Source organism: Rhizophagus irregularis, chromosome 24 (assembly GCF_026210795.1).
Source record: "Rhizophagus irregularis chromosome 24, complete sequence".
NCBI classification, from domain to species: Eukaryota; Fungi; Glomeromycota; class Glomeromycetes; order Glomerales; family Glomeraceae; genus Rhizophagus; species Rhizophagus irregularis.
In genome coordinates, this window is record NC_089452.1 from 2973826 (window position 1) to 2992438 (window position 18613).

The 18613-nt window shown below is 26.4% G+C and overlaps 5 protein-coding genes across 5 annotated transcripts; 1 reads left to right on the forward strand and 4 right to left on the reverse strand.

The window, feature by feature from the left end:
* Positions 1-3095: 3095 nt before the first annotated feature.
* OCT59_016337 (uncharacterized protein) lies at positions 3096-4122 on the reverse strand (the record flags this gene model as incomplete). Its single annotated transcript, XM_066132408.1, has 3 exons — positions 3096-3743; positions 3838-3939; positions 4054-4122. The coding sequence occupies 3 exons, from the start codon at positions 4120-4122 to the stop codon at positions 3096-3098; spliced, it is 819 nt and encodes a 272-aa protein (XP_066003396.1).
* Positions 4123-6436: 2314 nt separating this feature from the next.
* OCT59_016338 (uncharacterized protein) lies at positions 6437-7756 on the reverse strand. The gene is made up of 2 exons (XM_066132409.1): positions 7530-7756; positions 6437-7362 (listed from the first exon to the last, which is right to left on the reverse strand). Exon 2 carries the CDS (start codon positions 7322-7324, stop codon positions 6572-6574), a length of 753 nt encoding a protein of 250 aa, XP_066003397.1. The 5' UTR covers positions 7325-7362; positions 7530-7756; the 3' UTR covers positions 6437-6571.
* A 305-nt stretch (positions 7757-8061) lies between these two features.
* Positions 8062-9092, forward strand: OCT59_016339 (uncharacterized protein; the record flags this gene model as incomplete). Its single annotated transcript, XM_025313365.2, has 5 exons — positions 8062-8260; positions 8372-8424; positions 8704-8778; positions 8847-8904; positions 8998-9092. The coding sequence occupies 5 exons, from the start codon at positions 8062-8064 to the stop codon at positions 9090-9092; spliced, it is 480 nt and encodes a 159-aa protein (XP_025187566.1).
* Positions 9093-9136: 44 nt separating this feature from the next.
* OCT59_016340 (uncharacterized protein) lies at positions 9137-10624 on the reverse strand. The gene is made up of 3 exons (XM_025313364.2): positions 10203-10624; positions 9772-10124; positions 9137-9668 (listed from the first exon to the last, which is right to left on the reverse strand). The coding sequence occupies exons 1-3, from the start codon at positions 10557-10559 to the stop codon at positions 9422-9424; spliced, it is 957 nt and encodes a 318-aa protein (XP_025187565.1). The 5' UTR covers positions 10560-10624; the 3' UTR covers positions 9137-9421.
* Positions 10625-10771: 147 nt separating this feature from the next.
* Positions 10772-12781, reverse strand: OCT59_016341 (uncharacterized protein; the record flags this gene model as incomplete). The annotated part of the gene is made up of 3 exons (XM_066132411.1): positions 10772-12453; positions 12536-12567; positions 12657-12781. 3 exons carry the CDS (start codon positions 12779-12781, stop codon positions 10772-10774), a joined length of 1839 nt encoding a protein of 612 aa, XP_066003398.1.
* Between the last annotated feature and the right edge of the window lie 5832 nt (positions 12782-18613).

Sequence of the window (18613 nt, forward strand, 5' to 3'; positions counted from 1 at the left end):
ATCCGCGTTTTAAAAAACTTCGATTTGTGAAGCAAAGGGCAAGGTATGAAGTAATTGAAAATCTTAGAAATTTGTACGAAAATGTCCAACCCGAATATGATATGCCACATGATACAAATCATATGACATCAACCGTGGAACCTACTAATCCTAATGAACAGCATAGGGTTCGAAAATCAATTTTAGATATGATTTATGCATGCCCTAATGAACCCGCAGGTAGTAAAGAAGAAATTGATAAATACCTTGAAATAAATGAAGAAGGCAAAGAAACAGACCCTCTTGAGTGGTGGAAATTACATGAAAAAAAGTTCCCAATTTTGGCTTCAATTGCACGTAAATATTTGGGTATTTGTGCAACATCTGTTCCTTCAGAACGACTTTTTTCGGACGTTGGTAATAACATTACTAATAAGCGAATAAATATTGATCCTAATTTAGTTGAACAAATGCTTTTTTTAAAGCGAAATATAAATGTATTAGGTAGTATTTTTCCTCCACCTGAATTTTAATTTTTGTATTGTAAATAATTAATAAATAAATAATTACTACAAATAATAAATATTGTAAAATTTTAGTTTACATATTAATTTATTTAATTTATTTGAATAAACTATATAATTATTTGGATAAATTTGTTGTTATTATTCGAATAATGTAAAAATTTTATTCGAATAACGTAAAATATTATTCGAATAATATTCAGATAATATTCGAATAACTTATTCGATTATTATTTGAATACACTTTATAAATTTAAATGAATACTCGAGTATATTCGAATATATTCGATTCCAAACACTAATGAAGAGTATCAAAATTTATCTTCGAACAAAACAAACCTAAGGTAAATGTTATTAGTGGTTATAAGAAAACGTATATACTTGCATCTTTTCTAGAATGTTAGAACCAAAAGAACTAATTTTTGTACTTCAATGTTAGGATGAAAGTGACGAGGTAGATAATTTCTTTAAAAGCCCCTCCGAAAAAAAATTGTCCTTGCAAAAAAAGGACAACTCAGCCAAGAAACAGCAGAAATCAAGCAATGAACGGGGTTCCAACGAAGCGGATGACGAGAAATGATGTTCTGACTATTCATAGCAATCAAAAGACTGAATAATTGCTAATGTGAAAATCTTTTCCAGGTCGAGTCTGAAATACACGACTCCATTTTTATATCCGAAGAAAATGATGATTCGGGATTTTTTCCTTAGGCATATCCTTCTGTAATGCAAGTGATACCGATGGTTCCGAAAATAAACCGTTTTTAATAGTAATTAGTTTTTTATTTTCAAACATGTGTGTTTTCTATTCAGGTAAAAGTTGATATTCTTATACTGTAATATGGCTGGTTCATGTTTTTCCGGTCTGGCGTTAAAATCACATTTCTTTTTCAATACATAATAAAGATAATAATGGGGGTCTTCACAAAAAACGTGATTGAGATTGAGATTGAAATTTAGTATAGAATTTCAATCTTACTAACATATTAAGATTGAAAATAAATGGCATAATGACGATTAAATCAAAACATCAATTAGTAATTAGTAAAAAGAATCATGTGCATTATAAGATTCCCACCAAAAAAATTTCAGTAACGTGACTTTGTACTACTAATCTAAAAATAGTAAATATATCGATGAAAAAAGCAATATTTTTCACAGTTCTTACTTCTCACCTCAACTGTTTTGTATTTGTGTGTTTTTTCACTTGAAATATATATTATTCTTTTTTATTATAGTTTACTTTATTCTATTTCTTAATCTTATTGTATTTTAAATTATATACAGTAAATAACACGAAGATTTATTGTTAAATTTCTAAAATAATAAATAATTTATTCACTTATTTTAATTAAAAAAGACCAACAATAAATTTTATAAAGTGAAAAGGGCTATAACTGATAAGAAATATTTAAATTAAACGTTTCTTTAAATTTTTTAAATTTTTTTTTTTTCTTGAAAATTTTTTCTAAGATAATGTGTTATAGGAGCAGTTTTCCATCATAAGCATCTATTTTCATGTGCCAAATTCTTTGAAACTTTACGCAGTATCATACAGAAAATCAATTTCTTGCGGAATGGAAAATTGTGAAAATTAATTCTTTTAAATTTTCTACATATGTTTTATTTACTTTTAGTTAATTAGATTTTTTAGTTAGGTCATAAAAATATATTTTTTTTTTTACTTTCTTATTTTTTAGGGTAGGTTTGAAAGGTTAAGTATTGTATTTATTTTTTTGATTTTTTTGTATTAAACTCTGTTACAGGGGCGCTTCGTATAGCACGAGCAACTCTAGGTATCTTAAAGTAGGGATAGTTTATAATAAATCCTAATAAAGATGCGTTACAGTTTTTTTTTAAAAAAAAAAGAATATTGTGAAAATGAAGTATATCGGCAAATATGAATTGGAAATATTACAAATCTTATTTTTTTTAACCCAGTTGCTAATCTCCCAAATTTACGCTGTAGGTTCGAAATTTCTTAATCTCGGAGAAGCTCTCTCACGGGAAATAACCTTTTTCATAGTCTGTATGAGTGAGAGTGATATAGATAGACATAAATGTGGGCGAGATAATTTATTTAGGAATTTTAATATAGTAAAGAGTATTGATGAGAATTTCGTAATTAGCAATAGTGATAGAAATAAAATAATTTGACACTTTAGAATCCGCGTATTCCCTCCCTCTTTGATAACATTATCATTTCATTTAATTGTGAAAACATCTCTGCTAAAATATATTATAAATGTTTAACTTTTAATGTTAGTCAGAGTAAATATGTTACATAAATAAATTTGCAGTTAAATTTCAATGTTTTTATTATTTCAAATATACTTATGCATAAACTAATTTGTAAATATTTTATAATAAGCAAATTATACATAAGATGAAGGTATATAAAGATATTGTACAATATTTTTTATCTACGCATTGTTGGTAATTAACTTTCTTTGTCTTGGAGATAGCTTGATTCAGAATCTTAAGCAAAGAAAGATTCAGTTTGGTGAACTCGATCAGTTGTGTTGAGTAACAATGATGATTGAACAAATATTGATTAGAAATTGATTGCAATTATATTATAATAATATGTTCTCATTTATTTCTATTCCGAAAGAGAAAAGCCCAAAAAGAGATTATTTCCATGACATTAATGTTTATTTTTCTTCTTTTTTCCTTTCTTTCTTTTCCTTTCTTTTTTTCTTTCCCTTTTCCATCTCTTTTTAACTTAAGTGGTTCATTAGTTTCTACCCACTTAATAGGTTTGATTGATTTTGCATATTCATAAGCTTCTTGTTTGAATTTATCCTTTGGTATATGTTCATGAGTGTATTCCATAATATAACAAATCTTATCCTGATGGAAAAGAAAGTTCACCAGAGCTTCTCTTAAGTCATGTCCTATATAAAACATGTTATAAGATATACGAGACCATACATAGACAACACCAGCAGTGTCTTCTAACCAAAAGACATAGTTATCATCACTTTCAAGGATTGGGTGAACATTAGAAATACCATAAGTTTTGAGAAAATCATCAATTTCACAATCATCCAAGACATCACCACTTGTTTCGTTAAGAGGATAAATACTTTTTACAATATCAAGAAGTGAGAAAATGTCTTGAGAGTATTGTCTCTCAAAATCTTCAGGCAATTTTTGCCAGGTGGTTATTCTAACTGGGTTTCTGTTGAAAATGAATGAAGCAAGTTTTGCCTTTAATGTGCCAGATGAAATTTGACTCTATTATTGACAGGATAATATTACGTGTTCGTTGAAGATTACGTAAAACTTTTTTGGTCTTATTGTGAGCTATTATCGATGCTTGGACTTTTACATCACATTTATCACAACTGGAAATTGATGAGACTGTGTCTCTAAGAGTATAATCCATCTCGCCAATAGAAATTGCATTTGTTTCTTGAGAAACCTCAAGGTTCTTAGAATTTGTCCAATGTTGATTATACAAATACTATCCTTCAATTTTCTGAAACGCCAGAAAATTTTAAATGCGCTATTTGCTTAAAAGTAGTATAATTTATATAAACCATACCTGTAAGGAATCTGAAACATCTCGTATAATTTTCTTGACAAATTGCTCATCCTCATCAGGTATCTTCATAACTATAATTATTTATTAAGTATTTGTATTTATAACATTTTTTAATGAATTTATGGAAATTTATAAAAATATCTTATAATAAGTGATGTTTTATGATGTAATATGACACCTGTATAACAAATACTATGATGTATCTATATTAGCCTGCCATAAATAGTTGTAAGTCTAAAAATCAAATAATTATAATAGTTGTAAATCAGAATTATCATCTTTTAGTTAACTACAAATCCACAATAGTATAGTATTTACAACTGAATTACAACTTATATTTATAGTATTACAACCTGAACATTATTAAAAAAACTTAGATCTGAATTTGTATATACCTTATAATTAATTTCTGTTCCAAATATATAAAGTTATATGTAGATTTTAGTCTCAAATTTTGCTATTTTGGGATTCAGTAATTGGATTTTAATGATCTTTGGCTTATTAGATTCGTCTCAACAAGACGAACATTATGATATATAATTGGTAGTAATGCCTGCCTAAACTCTTTTTGCCAAAAATTTCAGTTTCATCACCAACTAGTTTCAGTTTTGTCATTAACTAAACTATATAAATAATAATTTTTAATTTTAATTTTAATTATATAAAATTATAGTTTTATTATAAAAATATATAAAATTAATTATATTTATAATAGTTTTATAAATTCTTTTTAAAAAATATTATAAAAATTTATTTTTTTAAGTAATTATTATAATTAAAGATCCATGAAAATTTATGAAAAATCTATAAAAATACTATGGAATATTGAATTTTGGCATTTTGTCTTTTAATTTTAAATGTTTAAACTATTTCAATTTCGTCAAATGACTAAATATTTCAGTTTTGCCTAGCATCTCTAATAATTGGTATGAAATATCACATTTTGAAATTTAGTTACACAGGATTTGAGTTGTTTTAGTAATGTTTGGGTCCTTTCTTGACCCTTCTTGTATTACTTTCTTAATCTAGTCAAAATATGCATGATTATATATGACAAAAATATTTTTTTCTTAATCTAAAATATGATAAAAAATTATGTAATAAGTAGTATAATATTAGTGATAACTTATTTAATAGACTTTATTAATTTTATTAATATTTAAAGGTTCTGCTATTCTTTAAACATAATAATAAAGTCTACTTTCTTTCTTATCTATTATCAGAACATGAGAAATTTAAAGTACTGGATGCAGTTATACTACTATTATGAGATGTGACAAATAAGTTAAAATTAAAAAGGTATGCAAGTAAAAAGAAAATATAAATTTTGACAATTGTTTGATAGTACTGTAGAATTTGAATAATACAGTATAGTACTAGAAAATGAAATTGGTAAATTTATAAGAAATAATATATAAAATCAATAGAAGTTTGTATTGATTGTAAAATAAATAGTAAAGGCTGATATAGTTATTTTGTGAATAAGATTGCATGATTGTTGATTGAGTGTCTTGAAGGAGTAATGTAATTAAAGATTTATATGAATTTTTGATATTTTTAATGTTTTTCTAAATTAAGTTTCATTAAAAAGAACCATATTTGTAATTAATTACTTTAATAAATTTATAATAACTTTGCATTCTGAATATTTTTCTAATTCTTTTTGTACTTCTTGTTTATTCAGAAGGTGAAATATTTCATTTAGTAGTTTTTAAAAATCCTACTTGGTTTTCTTAATTTTGCTGATGATTTTAGAGGTGCCCTATCATTACTTTTATAATGATCAAGTTCTACAGGTCAGAACAGATCTTTATTATTCTCATTTGGTCAGAAGTATGATTTAAATATCGATATACCTAATTAAAATTAGCTAAATTAATCCATTATAACTACTAATAAGTTTAAATTCTTTTTAAAATACTACTATAAGCTTTATATAAATCAATTATTTTTAAATAAGCAGCCTCAATATTACCATTATATATCAATAGATTTTTTGATTCTGCAGGTAATACTCTTTGCTTATTTTTAAAATATTGTACTAATTTTATATAGTATTGAAAATAAAAGTTTTTAGCTGAAAAACTAAAAATATATACTAATAAAAATATATATATATAATAAAGTAAAGCATAAATAGTTAAAAAAAATGAACTAGACAATAAAGTCAAATTAAAGAAAAAACTATATTCTAAATATGGATTAGTAAATCCAAAATCTTGGCTAAATTTTATTATATAATAATAATTTTATTATATAATAGTATGATAATAATAGAAATTAATACTGTATCTTTCATTTCTTTATATAAAGTAAAAGTTATTTTACATCAGTTACTAAAAACAATTTATTATTTAAAAACATTACAAAATCAAAAATTTTTGACATATTTTCAAATTTTTCGAATTTGAATAAGTAGTCCCTTTATTATTTATTATGGTATAAGAGATATAGTATAAAATAAATCTGATAGATCAGAAAATTATATGTACATTAGATATGGCCAACAGATCATTATTTACGGACTTTTTTTGTTTCCAAGTTTATCATCCTTTGGTTTTTTAGTTTTTTGAGAGGGAATGCCTACACCAATTTCATTATCATTCTCTGATAACCTTTTCTTTCTATTTTCAATATTTGATTGAGGGATTGGTAAAAGTTGTTTGATATTTTTAGCAAAAGGGTCAATTTCATCTGAAAAAGTTTGGACATCTTTGATCTTGTTATTCTTGTTATTCTCACTATCTTTTATATTCTTTTCCAACCCATTTCTTTCAACGGCACTACCATTAGAGCCATCATCACAATCATCATTATAATCATCATCATCTTTCTCTGAATTGCTATCAATAATTGATGAACCACTTTTTGAATCAGTTCCATTTTTAACATCATCATCTTCATCATCTTCATCATCTTCATCTTCATCTTCATCATCATCATCATCATCATCATCATCTTCATCTTTATAAGGATCATTTTTACTTGTCTTGCTTATATTACATAAGAACTCTAAAGTTTCCCACTCTTTTCTACTTTCCACATCATCTTCATTATCTGTGAAATCATCTTCCCAACCTCCATTTGCCAAATCACTAAGATCTTCATCATCATCACCTTGCTGTTTTGATGATTCTTGTATTTTTTGTACTTTATCATCTACTTCATTGTTAAGATATTTGGATTCATTTGAATTAATTTTAAGTGAAGTTATGTTAGAAGTTATGATGGAAGTGTTATTTTGTGATTTTTTGGCTGACATTTTAAGCATAAAGCAATATGATATTATGTTGTTGTTGTTCAAATTTGCTATTATCGATCAAAAAAAAAGAAGGAATTTAATGAAGGTTAGCAGGTAAATAGGAGGCTTTATTTTAAGATTTTTTTGTTTGTTCCGTAACGAACAAGTTTTTACTTGCTTTACTTGCTTTTCTTTTTCACATGAAATTTAAAACACAAATTATATGATGTCTTACCAATTTTAACAGACAATAAACATTGATTAATAATTCGGACTTTGTAATATAAGCAACAGATATTTTAATTACTATTTTTGTTTTTTTTTCTTTCTTACTTTGATATCAAAATTATTTTATTAGTAAAATGTTGTACAGTAAAGAATTTCTTATGAAAATTGAATAAAATCCTCTTTCGATAAAAAAAAAATAATAATTTTTTTGTTTTTTTTTTTTTGAGAAAAAAAAATAATTATTTACCGAAACAAAAAGTTTTTTTTCTCCTTTATGGTCACAAAATACTTATTACTTTTTTAGTCCAAATACACCAAATACATAAATAAAAAAAATTTTAAGATTTACAAATATATATATGTAATGATTAACGTGCTCTATTCTTTATTTGGTTTCATTAATTACTATATCTAATCACTATTAAGGTATTTACCTAATAAATTATCAGACCAATCCAAATTAATTCGATTTTACCTATGAAATTTTTTTTTTTCCTAATTATTTAATTAAAAAAACTTTCTTTTAATAATATAATAAAATGTCTTTGTTTTCTCGTTTTATTACAACTTGGAAACATGCAAGATTTCCATGGCGTACTAGATTTTATGTGGGTTCAGATCATTTAGGTAATGATTATTATGAAAGTACTAGAAAAATTAATGGTAGAACGAAAAGAATGGTTGAAATAAAAGGAAAACAAGATGATATCTTTGACTTTTTTAGTAATGAAATACCTGGTAATTATTGATTTTGATTTTATCTAATATTGAATTATTTTGAATTGAATTAATTAAATTTGATTTGTGAAATTAACTATTTTTTTTTTCATTTTTTTTTTTTTTTTTAAGTACAATGGAATAGTTGGTTAAGACATACAAGATATGATTCACCTACAATAGAAGTAATTTAAATGAAATTCAAAATTTATTAACCTTTATTTAGAACCTCCTCGAAATATATAGATCATTTTTTTATTTTTATTTTTTATATTTTTTATTTAAACATCCAATATTGAATATTATGCTGTAGATTAAAATTGGATCACTGATTCAATTTTTGTAATTGACAATTTTACTATGATGAATACGCAAACTCAATACCTTACCTATCTATACATATATATTTTGGAGTCCTTTTAATTCCTAAATTATTAAACGATTTGATTTATGTATATGTGTAGGAAATCGTGTTAGCTAATAAACGACGCGATTTGATTATTGAAAGAGCGAAAAAATTGGATCAAGAGTATGAAGAGGTAAGGAAAATATTTATAAATCAGATATTTTAAAATATTTTATAAAATTTTACTAATTCTAATTTTAGCGAAAGGCAAACGATGATTTGATGAAAAGTCAACAAGAATCTAAACCAGAAACTGAAGGTACAATATTTTACATATATTCTATTATTTATAAGTTGAGAGAATAATACTTATTAAATATAATTTCATTTTATAATCAAAAATTGGAAACAGGAGACAAAAAACGTGAATTTCTTTTTAGGCCTCCAACAATACCTAGTGATGATTTTGAACCTGAAACTTGGAATCCAGCTTTCAAGAAAAAGTAATTGTTATAAACAAAACATTTAAATGAAATATATATAAATAAAAAGGTTTAATTTTACAAAACTTAATATTAGAATATTTTTTATTATAATTAGTTGAATATTGTATTGCTAAAAACGTTTTGTAGAGAAATCATGTGATTCATCTGATTAATCATTTTAAATCATAAAATTTTCCCTTAAGGGGTTTCGTAATGTTTATCATTATCCATTTTCTCTACATAAATTTCACTTACGACGTGGAATGCATAATAATTTTATTTACAGATTAATGTTTGCTATTATTTTAAATGTTCATTTCATTTAATAATACTTCACGTTTTACCAATGATTTAATGATCAATAAAAATTTCTTCTCGATTCTGAGGTAATAAAGGCTCTCTGATATCATTTCGCGAGTTGGCAATTCTACTTCTAGTTGGTCTTGAACCAATTCCAGCTCTAAGTAATTCAAGAGAATTTCCGCCATGTCTATTCCATACAATAAAAATAATTATAAATTCTGCAAGAGCTAATATATTACAAGTAATGGATAAATTTTTTGTTTCCCTTTGGTGAATAGCAACTCCAAGGAGTGCCCTATATATATTTTTTTAAAAAAAAATTTGTTAATTGATTAATTACTAATTAATTAAAAAAAAAAACTTTTTACAGTAAGTAAAATTAATTTTAAAACATATACCAAGCAATAGTAAAACTAAATACACCATCTCTTTTCCCATGACTAAATACACCAGTAATACACCAACATATACCAATTATAGCCAAAAACCAAGCTAATACGACGGCGATATTAGCATATTCATCATGTTCATAACCTGGAGCAAAAGCGACGAATCCATTATGAAATAAACTTAACCAAGAAAAAGCTGAAAACATTGCAAAAGGGATATGGGTGGACTTAACAATCTTATTTGCAACAGAAGATGGAAGATGATTTGGTGTATATTTTGTCATTAACCAATTATGAGCCATTGATGTAGATATCAGAATCAAGAGAACAAAGATTTCCGAGACAATAAAATTCTCGCGTATCTATATAAAATACCAAAAAAAAACAAGTAATTATTTATAAAGTATTTATAATTATTTAGTAAAAATCGTATAATTTACCCAAAAAAATAGCCATCCACACAAAAACAAATTACTAAGAGAGAACCACCAACTAACACCATTTTCCACTACACTCTGTACAATATGAATATTACTAAATTGAGCGTAAAAAGCAAAGCCAAATTGTAAAATATATAGAATAAACCAAAATATTCCAACAAAAATTAATGAAGGAGTAAAATAAGTAGGATTTTTATTGCTTATTTCACCAACATTCGGACGAGAAAACACCATAGAATAAGAATTTGAAAAGAAATTTAACAAGATCGTTAAGACATTAAATACACGCAAAACTTTTAATTTATTTGACGGAGGATGAACTGATGTTAATTCTATGTTCGAAGGAACAGGAGGCATAATTTATAAATATGGACTTTGATAAATATTTATATTAGCGTAAAAGAGATTTTAGTGAGAAGAATTTATGGTGAGAATAATTTTGATAATTAAAAAAACATGTTAATGTAGGATGATCCAAACTGAATTAATTAATTAATAATTTTCTTAATATACCAATAATAGTTTAATTAAAATTAAAATATTAAAATATAATATAAAATAGATAGATATTATTGTATATAAACTATAGATGGAATACGTCGAGAATTAGGAAATGAACGAGGATTAGGAAGTGTATGAAATGATTGCATAATTGTAGGGTCTCCTAAATAAATTGAATGTTTTCTATCATCATGAGCAAAATTTGAAGGAAGAGTAGAAAATTTAATGGCAGATTCATCAAGGGATTGTATTCGAGGACGAGATTTTACTATCCTTGAATAATGATTATGAACAGGAGTTGGTAATGGTATATTATTTGCAATAAAGTGAACGATTCTATCAAGAGCTTTTTTGGAACGTTTACCAAATACATCTATAAACATTGGATAATCATGAACCATATCTTCATCAGTTTCAACCGTAACATCAGGATGTTGACCGTCTAGTGTATCATAAACATGATCATTACCAAATGATTTATAAGCCTTCTTTGATTCAATACATTTTTGGGCGAACTTTTCAATATCATCCTTAAATATTTCTTTACCACCATAAGAAATGAATAAAGGAGGAAATTTTGCCATGATATGATGAGGGATATGTAAAGGGCTAATAAATGGATCTTTATAAGGATTTTCTTCCTTTGTGGTAAATGCAACCGATTGATGTAATTTTTTATCTAAATTTTCACGTTTTATACGTAAATTTTCATCTGAATTGACGGTAAGATTTTCATCTTCAGTAAAACTGTCAAGAACACGAGAATTTCTTGTTTGAATTTTTGAACCTCTTGATCCACGTTTTCTTGCTTTAATTTCACTATTTCTTTTATTACCACTTAATCTTCTACTTAATTCTCTACTAAGTCTTTTAAGATGAGGATTCCCTTCAAAATCAATAAAGTCAAAATTATCTTCAACTTTATCTAACCAATCCAAAATTATTTCTTTTCTGATTTTTGGTTGTTGTTGCGGTATTTGATCTTTATTACGTGATGGATTACCTTCTTTACCGTATATATAATATTCTGCAGCAAATTGGCAAAGATGAGGTGGTATCCAATCAAATTCAGCGTTTGTAGAAAATGAAGATGAATCACATGATAATTCCACCCAAGGTGATACTAATATCACCCCAAGTGGTAACGGAGTCTGAGTCGTTGTGGATGAATCATCCGAATATAATTTATGTAATAAAGCTGATGTTAATCCACCTCCAGCAGAATCACCGCATAAAAATACATTTCTACTACCCGCAAGACCACTATTAACTAACCAATTATAAGTTCTTTCCACGCAATTTAAACCATTAGGGAATGGATCTTCAGGAGCTAGAGTATAATCGATTGCTAAAACTCTAACATGTTTGTTATATCTTTTGCGTAATTTTCGTAACAAATAACATAATGATCTTAAACCAATTAATGACGATAATGCAACATAACCACCTCCATGTAAATATAATATTGTTGCTTCACATTCTTTTTGTTTATATTTTATTGGACCTAACCAATATCCTTCTTCTACTCCTATCCTTGTGGTGACTTCTGAATCTAATGAACGAAATGGTTCAGAACATCGAAATACCTTCAATAATAATTCCACAAACGTTCCAGATTTACGTAATGTCTTTAGTGGTGATTTCATAGTCCATTTTACTGAACGAAGAATTGTTTCTTGATAAATAGATAATGAATATGTTGGATTCTCCATAATATAATGATCAAAAAATACTTTTGGATATAAAAACACTAGGACAATGATAAAAATGAGAAATTATTATTAATCATATATTCATATTAAAGTAAAACAATTTAGATAAATTAAACTTACTTCCATAAAATAACGTTCCTATAGGACCTCGACTGTAATTTGATTAAAAAAAAAAAGAAAGAGCAATTAATTACTTTTTAGCTACTTTTATTTATATGTATATTTTTTATATTATAATTACTTGATAAGAGGCCAAAACGACTTATTTTCAAATTTTTTGCGTAATTTTTCTTGTCTTGCTGCTGTCCTTTCTAATTCTGTGTTCGCTGCTTCTCTATTCACTTTCACTATTATTTTTTCGGACATAATGAAATTTTTATATTATGTATATAGAATATCAGATGAATTATATAACTTTTCCTTTTTAAAAAGAAATAAGGTTAGGAAGAAGGTAAAGAATGAAAAAAAAAATAAAGGATAAAATGTTCTTTTAAAGTGGTTGGCCTTTTATAATGAATGACGATTAATTCTTTTATTCTTATTCTATTTAATCTGAGAATGAAAAAAAAAAAAATCACATAGTGATTGACGAAATATAGATGGACGTAATTAAAAACCTTTCTTAGCTTATTCACTTAATTTACATTTCCAATCAGAAATCTTCAAAGAATTGATTAGCTTAGGACTATGAGTCCTAGCCTAGAAAATATAGAAACAACTATTAACCAGGAACCTGTCTAAGTGGACCTTTATTAAATGACGAAACCTTTTAACAATGAAATAAATCGAACTCCACGAATTGATTGATTTTTTTAAAGATATACAAATAAAAGTTCAGCTCTAAAAATTATCATTTTGAGAGACAACATAAAATATAAAAGGTTTTTCGGGAATATTCCTAGATTGATTGTGTACAAGTTTTGGTGATTTTTTCCAAATATACGGCATTTTTTATATGAAGCTGTAAATATAATTGATCACCGCATCATCAAAAGTAAAGTTAAACAATCTTTGTATATTGCCTCCTTATTTCCTATTATAAATGCTGGTGTGTACTGTATAAAAGAATTATTCCTTTGTTTATTTGTAATTAGATATTCCCGATTATTTATTTAAAATCATGCCATTTTTGCCATTCTTGATAATGAAAGGAAAAAATAGGCGTGTGAAGTGTGAACAAGAAGGCGTGATAATAAGGGGGTAATAATGGTGATCATTTAGCTTATTATTTTTAATTTAATCCAAAATTGAATTATACGATTGGTAATACAACAGCAAAACCATTGTTTACGCATATATATATTATTTTTGTTTTTCGCCATGGATATGAAATTTTATTAATAAACTTTATGAAACCAAAGAAGGTTACGACAAGGCCCCTGAATACGCCACAGTTTTGTTAGTGAGACTTCCGCGGACAAATCCGTACATTTTTGAAATTTATTTTTAAACTCCTGAATTATTACTTTTGCCGGAATTCATACTTCCCCTTAATTCTGGAGTAAATCTGTACGCGGAGGTAAAAATTCATTGCAAGTTGTACGCGGAGTGAATTTTTATTGTGAATCCCTATAACAAAGTAAATCATTGTTAGTTGAAATCCGTAATTTAAACTTTGATATCCGTATATAACCTTTTTTATAATCAAAAATAGGGTTGAAGTTGTCGAATTAACTTATTTTTACTTATTTTTAAATAAATTATGGAATTTTTGTGTTGTATTTCTGATTGCTTATTTAAATCCACTAAATTTCTTACTTAAATCCTGCTATTTTAGAGATAATTTAAAACTGTACTGATGAAATATTAAATTTATTCCATTAATTAGATTTAATCATATTTCTTCTTTTACAGTAGCGGTCATAAATAACTGTCCCCTATAATTTCTGATAACACTAACCCTGATACACAAGTGTAAATTTTGTGTCTCAAAAAATGTCCCTTTCAATATTTTCTACATAACCATTAACCAGGGAATTTCCCTTTTATAGGTACTATACTTAAAATAAGTATCAAGTTTCTGTTGAAAGCTAATTAGTTTATTAAATCCCAGAGCTGAAAAATCTAATCTTATATTCATCGACATCATACAAACTAATAATTATATACACATCAAGGTTAGCATCATCAATTTCAAAAAATTTTGATGGGTGTTATTCATATCATTTAGCGCCAAATTCCCCGAAGTCAGACGCCCCAAACTGGATCATTTTCTGAAATCTGTTTCCTGATTTCCAACCAATATCCAGTCTACACTTTTTTTATAATTTAAATGGCTTGAAATAAAATTCTTAACGCAATAATTCCTTAATCTTTGTTATTATTTATTGTCATATATGATGTAACTTTACTGAATAGATCATTGATTCTCATGATCTCTTGGCAATCATCATGAGGTCAAATCACTTGTATATCAAATTCAGTAAAATGTCCGTTAGAGATATTAGTATTAGGAAAATTGAAGCTTTGGGAAATGGGGATAAACAATCGGAGAATATGACTTCGGGAAAGATATATTTGGGAAAACTGTAACCTATTTTAAACCATTGTTTAATACATTTTAGTATATAAAAGTGTTATAAAATAGTACCGATCAACTTCATAACATAATTGTAATACAAGTATATCTTTCCAGATAAGAAATTATATGAAAGAAATAATTAATAATTATATGAAACTAAAGAAGGTTACGATATGAAAATATATGCTGGTGAATACCCGAATATAAATTCGTATTAAAAACAATCCGAATTTTAAAAGAGTCCAGTGTTGGCACATGACATCATATGGCCTATATGACTTGCATGATTCAATAAGTCATTTGTCATTTATGACTTATTTATCCTCCATTTTAGAGATAATTTTAAAACGAGACGATTTTTGTACTGATGAAATATCATTTGGGAAGATTTATTAAGGTGGACATGTGGGCAGCAACTCATATTTCAACAAGATATTAACAAATGGAATAAAAATGATTTTACAATAATGGAAAGAAGACTAAACAGATTTATCCCATTAGATATGATATTTCTTCGGAAGATATCCTTTTAAAGAATTATTATCAAATGATTTGGTTACACTATAATTTAGCAAATATATTAATATACAACTTCCAAGATATTGGTCAACTATAATTGAATCTCAACATTTTAAAATCTTTGGTAGTTGGATTGAAAAGAAAAAAAATAGCAGATTATAATAAAGTTGGATGTATTCCTTACTACGAATTTATCTGTTAGTAAAAGTGGTAATACAGCCGCAGCATTCCATGAAAAAAATGTGATAATAAGGGGGCCATTATAGTTATAGTAAAAGTTACAGATTCGGATTCATTTACAGATAGAATAAACCTTCTAACTAATAATAAAGTAGGTTATAACTAATAATAAATATTCTGTATTTGTGGTCAGTTTTATGGGCCAACGTTTAGCTGAAATTTAAGTTGGCAAAAATAATATGTGGTCTAGTAAAAAGTAGTAGTAATAGTAATAATAATAGTTAATTATGATTTTTATCTAAAGTTGGTATACCACAAACTACGGAGTATTTCAAAATAAACAATTTTAAATTATATTAATAAACGTATAAGTATTAGACCGTGACATACCCCACCCCCCTTTATTTCTTTAAAAATCTAAATTTGATAAACTTATAATAGCATATACTGTATGCTTAAATGCCCCTTTAAATTTAAATTACGGTTTTCTGAAATTTTCTGACATTCTCTCCCCCCTCAAACTTTTCAGGAACAGCTTTATAGTTCAATCACAAATATTATATATAATATACTGTAATTGAATTATAGTAAAAATTGAGAATTAGTATATTTAAACCATTGTTTATATATTTTACAATGGGTAATATAAATAGTACTGACGAAATCCTCTGTTCATACAGTATATTATATATATATCTCTTCATTGTAATTTTCTATTCTTTTTATTTTTCGTCATGGGTAAGAAATTTTATGAAACTAAAGAAGGTTACGACGTGATAATATATGCTGGTGAAAAATCATATATAAAAGAATTTCATACTCATTCATTCGTATTAAGAACACAATCCAAATTTTTAAAAAGAAATTTATTACAAAATATGGTGTCAAAAAAAAAAGATGATTATTTTATTATAAATTCAAATAATTCACCTGAAGTATTTGAAATTAATTTTAAGGTAATTTTAAGATTAAAATTTTTTCGCTTAATAACAATTTCTTTTGTAGGTACTGTATATGTATTGTGTAAAGTATCAATTTGAAAATATTGCAATTTCTTGAAATTTTGAATCTTTCTTATTATTACAGTTAAGCGAATTTGAACTTTAACCTTTAGTTATACATATCCAAGAAATCTTGATTAAAAATCATATATTGCTGAATTAACTTATCAAAAAGAGTTTTTAAATAAATTTTGGATTCAAGAAATTTTGTTTTACTCCTTAGATGTTTCAGGTTGTGGGAATATACAGGATGACGCTGTTGCAGTTTTGCGATAGATTGCAATACGCTAACCTTTCAGGTTTGTACTGTTACTGATAATATTGTTCATAAGGCAAGAGGGCTAAGAAGAAAAACTCTAATCCACATTAATAATAAAAGTAAAAAAATAAATAAATAATTTTAATAAACTTAAGAAAGTTTTCATTAGACAATGAATAAAATTATACCTTATTTACCTTATTTATAAATTCGCTATTAATATCTTTTGAATTATTTAAACTTTTCAGAACCACAAATTTATGTTGACCATTCCTTTCCCAAATTCTATTAATATATCCATCAATCTATTTTGCTCCGAACCTATAAAAAAGAAGAAAAAACAAAACATTAATAAACGTTACGTTGAAAAAAATAAAAAAAAAAATATATATTTCGAAGTATGCCTTCGAAATGTTGAATTCCGTCCGTCCAAAGACCAAGGAGCCGTTCGAGATATTTTACAAAATCCAAGTGATCGACATGTGGCTCAGCATCGCGACAACAATTGTTAACTATTGTGATTGAAAAAGTCAAATTTAACTTTTTTATATTATAAATCGTATAAATCGCAAATCGCATTCTGAATTAGTAATATTGATACCCTTAAAAAGAGAATTTTAACTGACTTTTTTTATTAAAGTCTGATAAAAGAAATATTTACGCGTTCTACATAATAAAAGTATAACCAAAAATTTGTGTAACAGTAATTCTAATATAAATACTCACACAAATCAATTAATCATAATCATAATTTCTTGAATAAAAGTTATAAAAGTTTTTCTTGTATTACTGTAATCGCGGTTCAATATGTGTAAGTTTAAAATTATTGAGGAAGTGTAGATGATGAAGGTCTACGGATTCTGGGAGGAGGAATCCGTTATGTTCCTTCCTTTATCATAGAAAGCAAAACGGTTTTACGCCATCGTTCGCTACATATTTCTTTACGCTACGTTCGCTATGTTCGCTATTACGTTCGCTATGTTCGTTATGTTTGCTACATTTCGTTCGCACGTTCGCTCTCACGTTTGCTTTCATCTATATTTTACAACATTACGCCTCTGCACTTCCTCAATTTATTTTATTACATACTAACCGTTAATATTATAATATACGCTTACACTTTTTACGTTTGTTTTTTTAGCTCAGAACGTTTGTTTTTCGGTCAAGAAACGAAAGCTTTGTTGCTCTCCCAAACGATCTGTTTTTATCGGAGGAAATCTGATGAAAGTGAACAAAAAACAATTAACAGAAAGTATAAACTCTATAATGGAAACAATGAATTTTGACGTTAATAATTATCATATTCTAAAGGGGCAAGACAGCGAGTAAGTATTTTTTTTTCATTGGTTACGGGTTGCTTTAACATTTCAACTGAAGCTCTTAAAATATTAGAGAATGACGTACAATTATTAATGATCATGTGATTATAATGCTTTGGACGCTCCAACGGTTCCCATTTCCTAGTTTTAATAAAAAGCTGGCAGCTGTCACAGATGACAACGAAGATAACGAAACTATGAAACCGACTTGGACACTCACAACCGACTTTTATGTGGCAGAGAATAGTTTTATCGTAAATGTGAAGCTATCAGTTGTATTTTTGTCAAAATAAATTTTTTTTTATATTTACAATATGATATATTTTAATCAAATGTATTGAAATTCTTAAAGAAGGAAGATATTAAACAGTATTTAATAATAATCAACATGTAATTTCT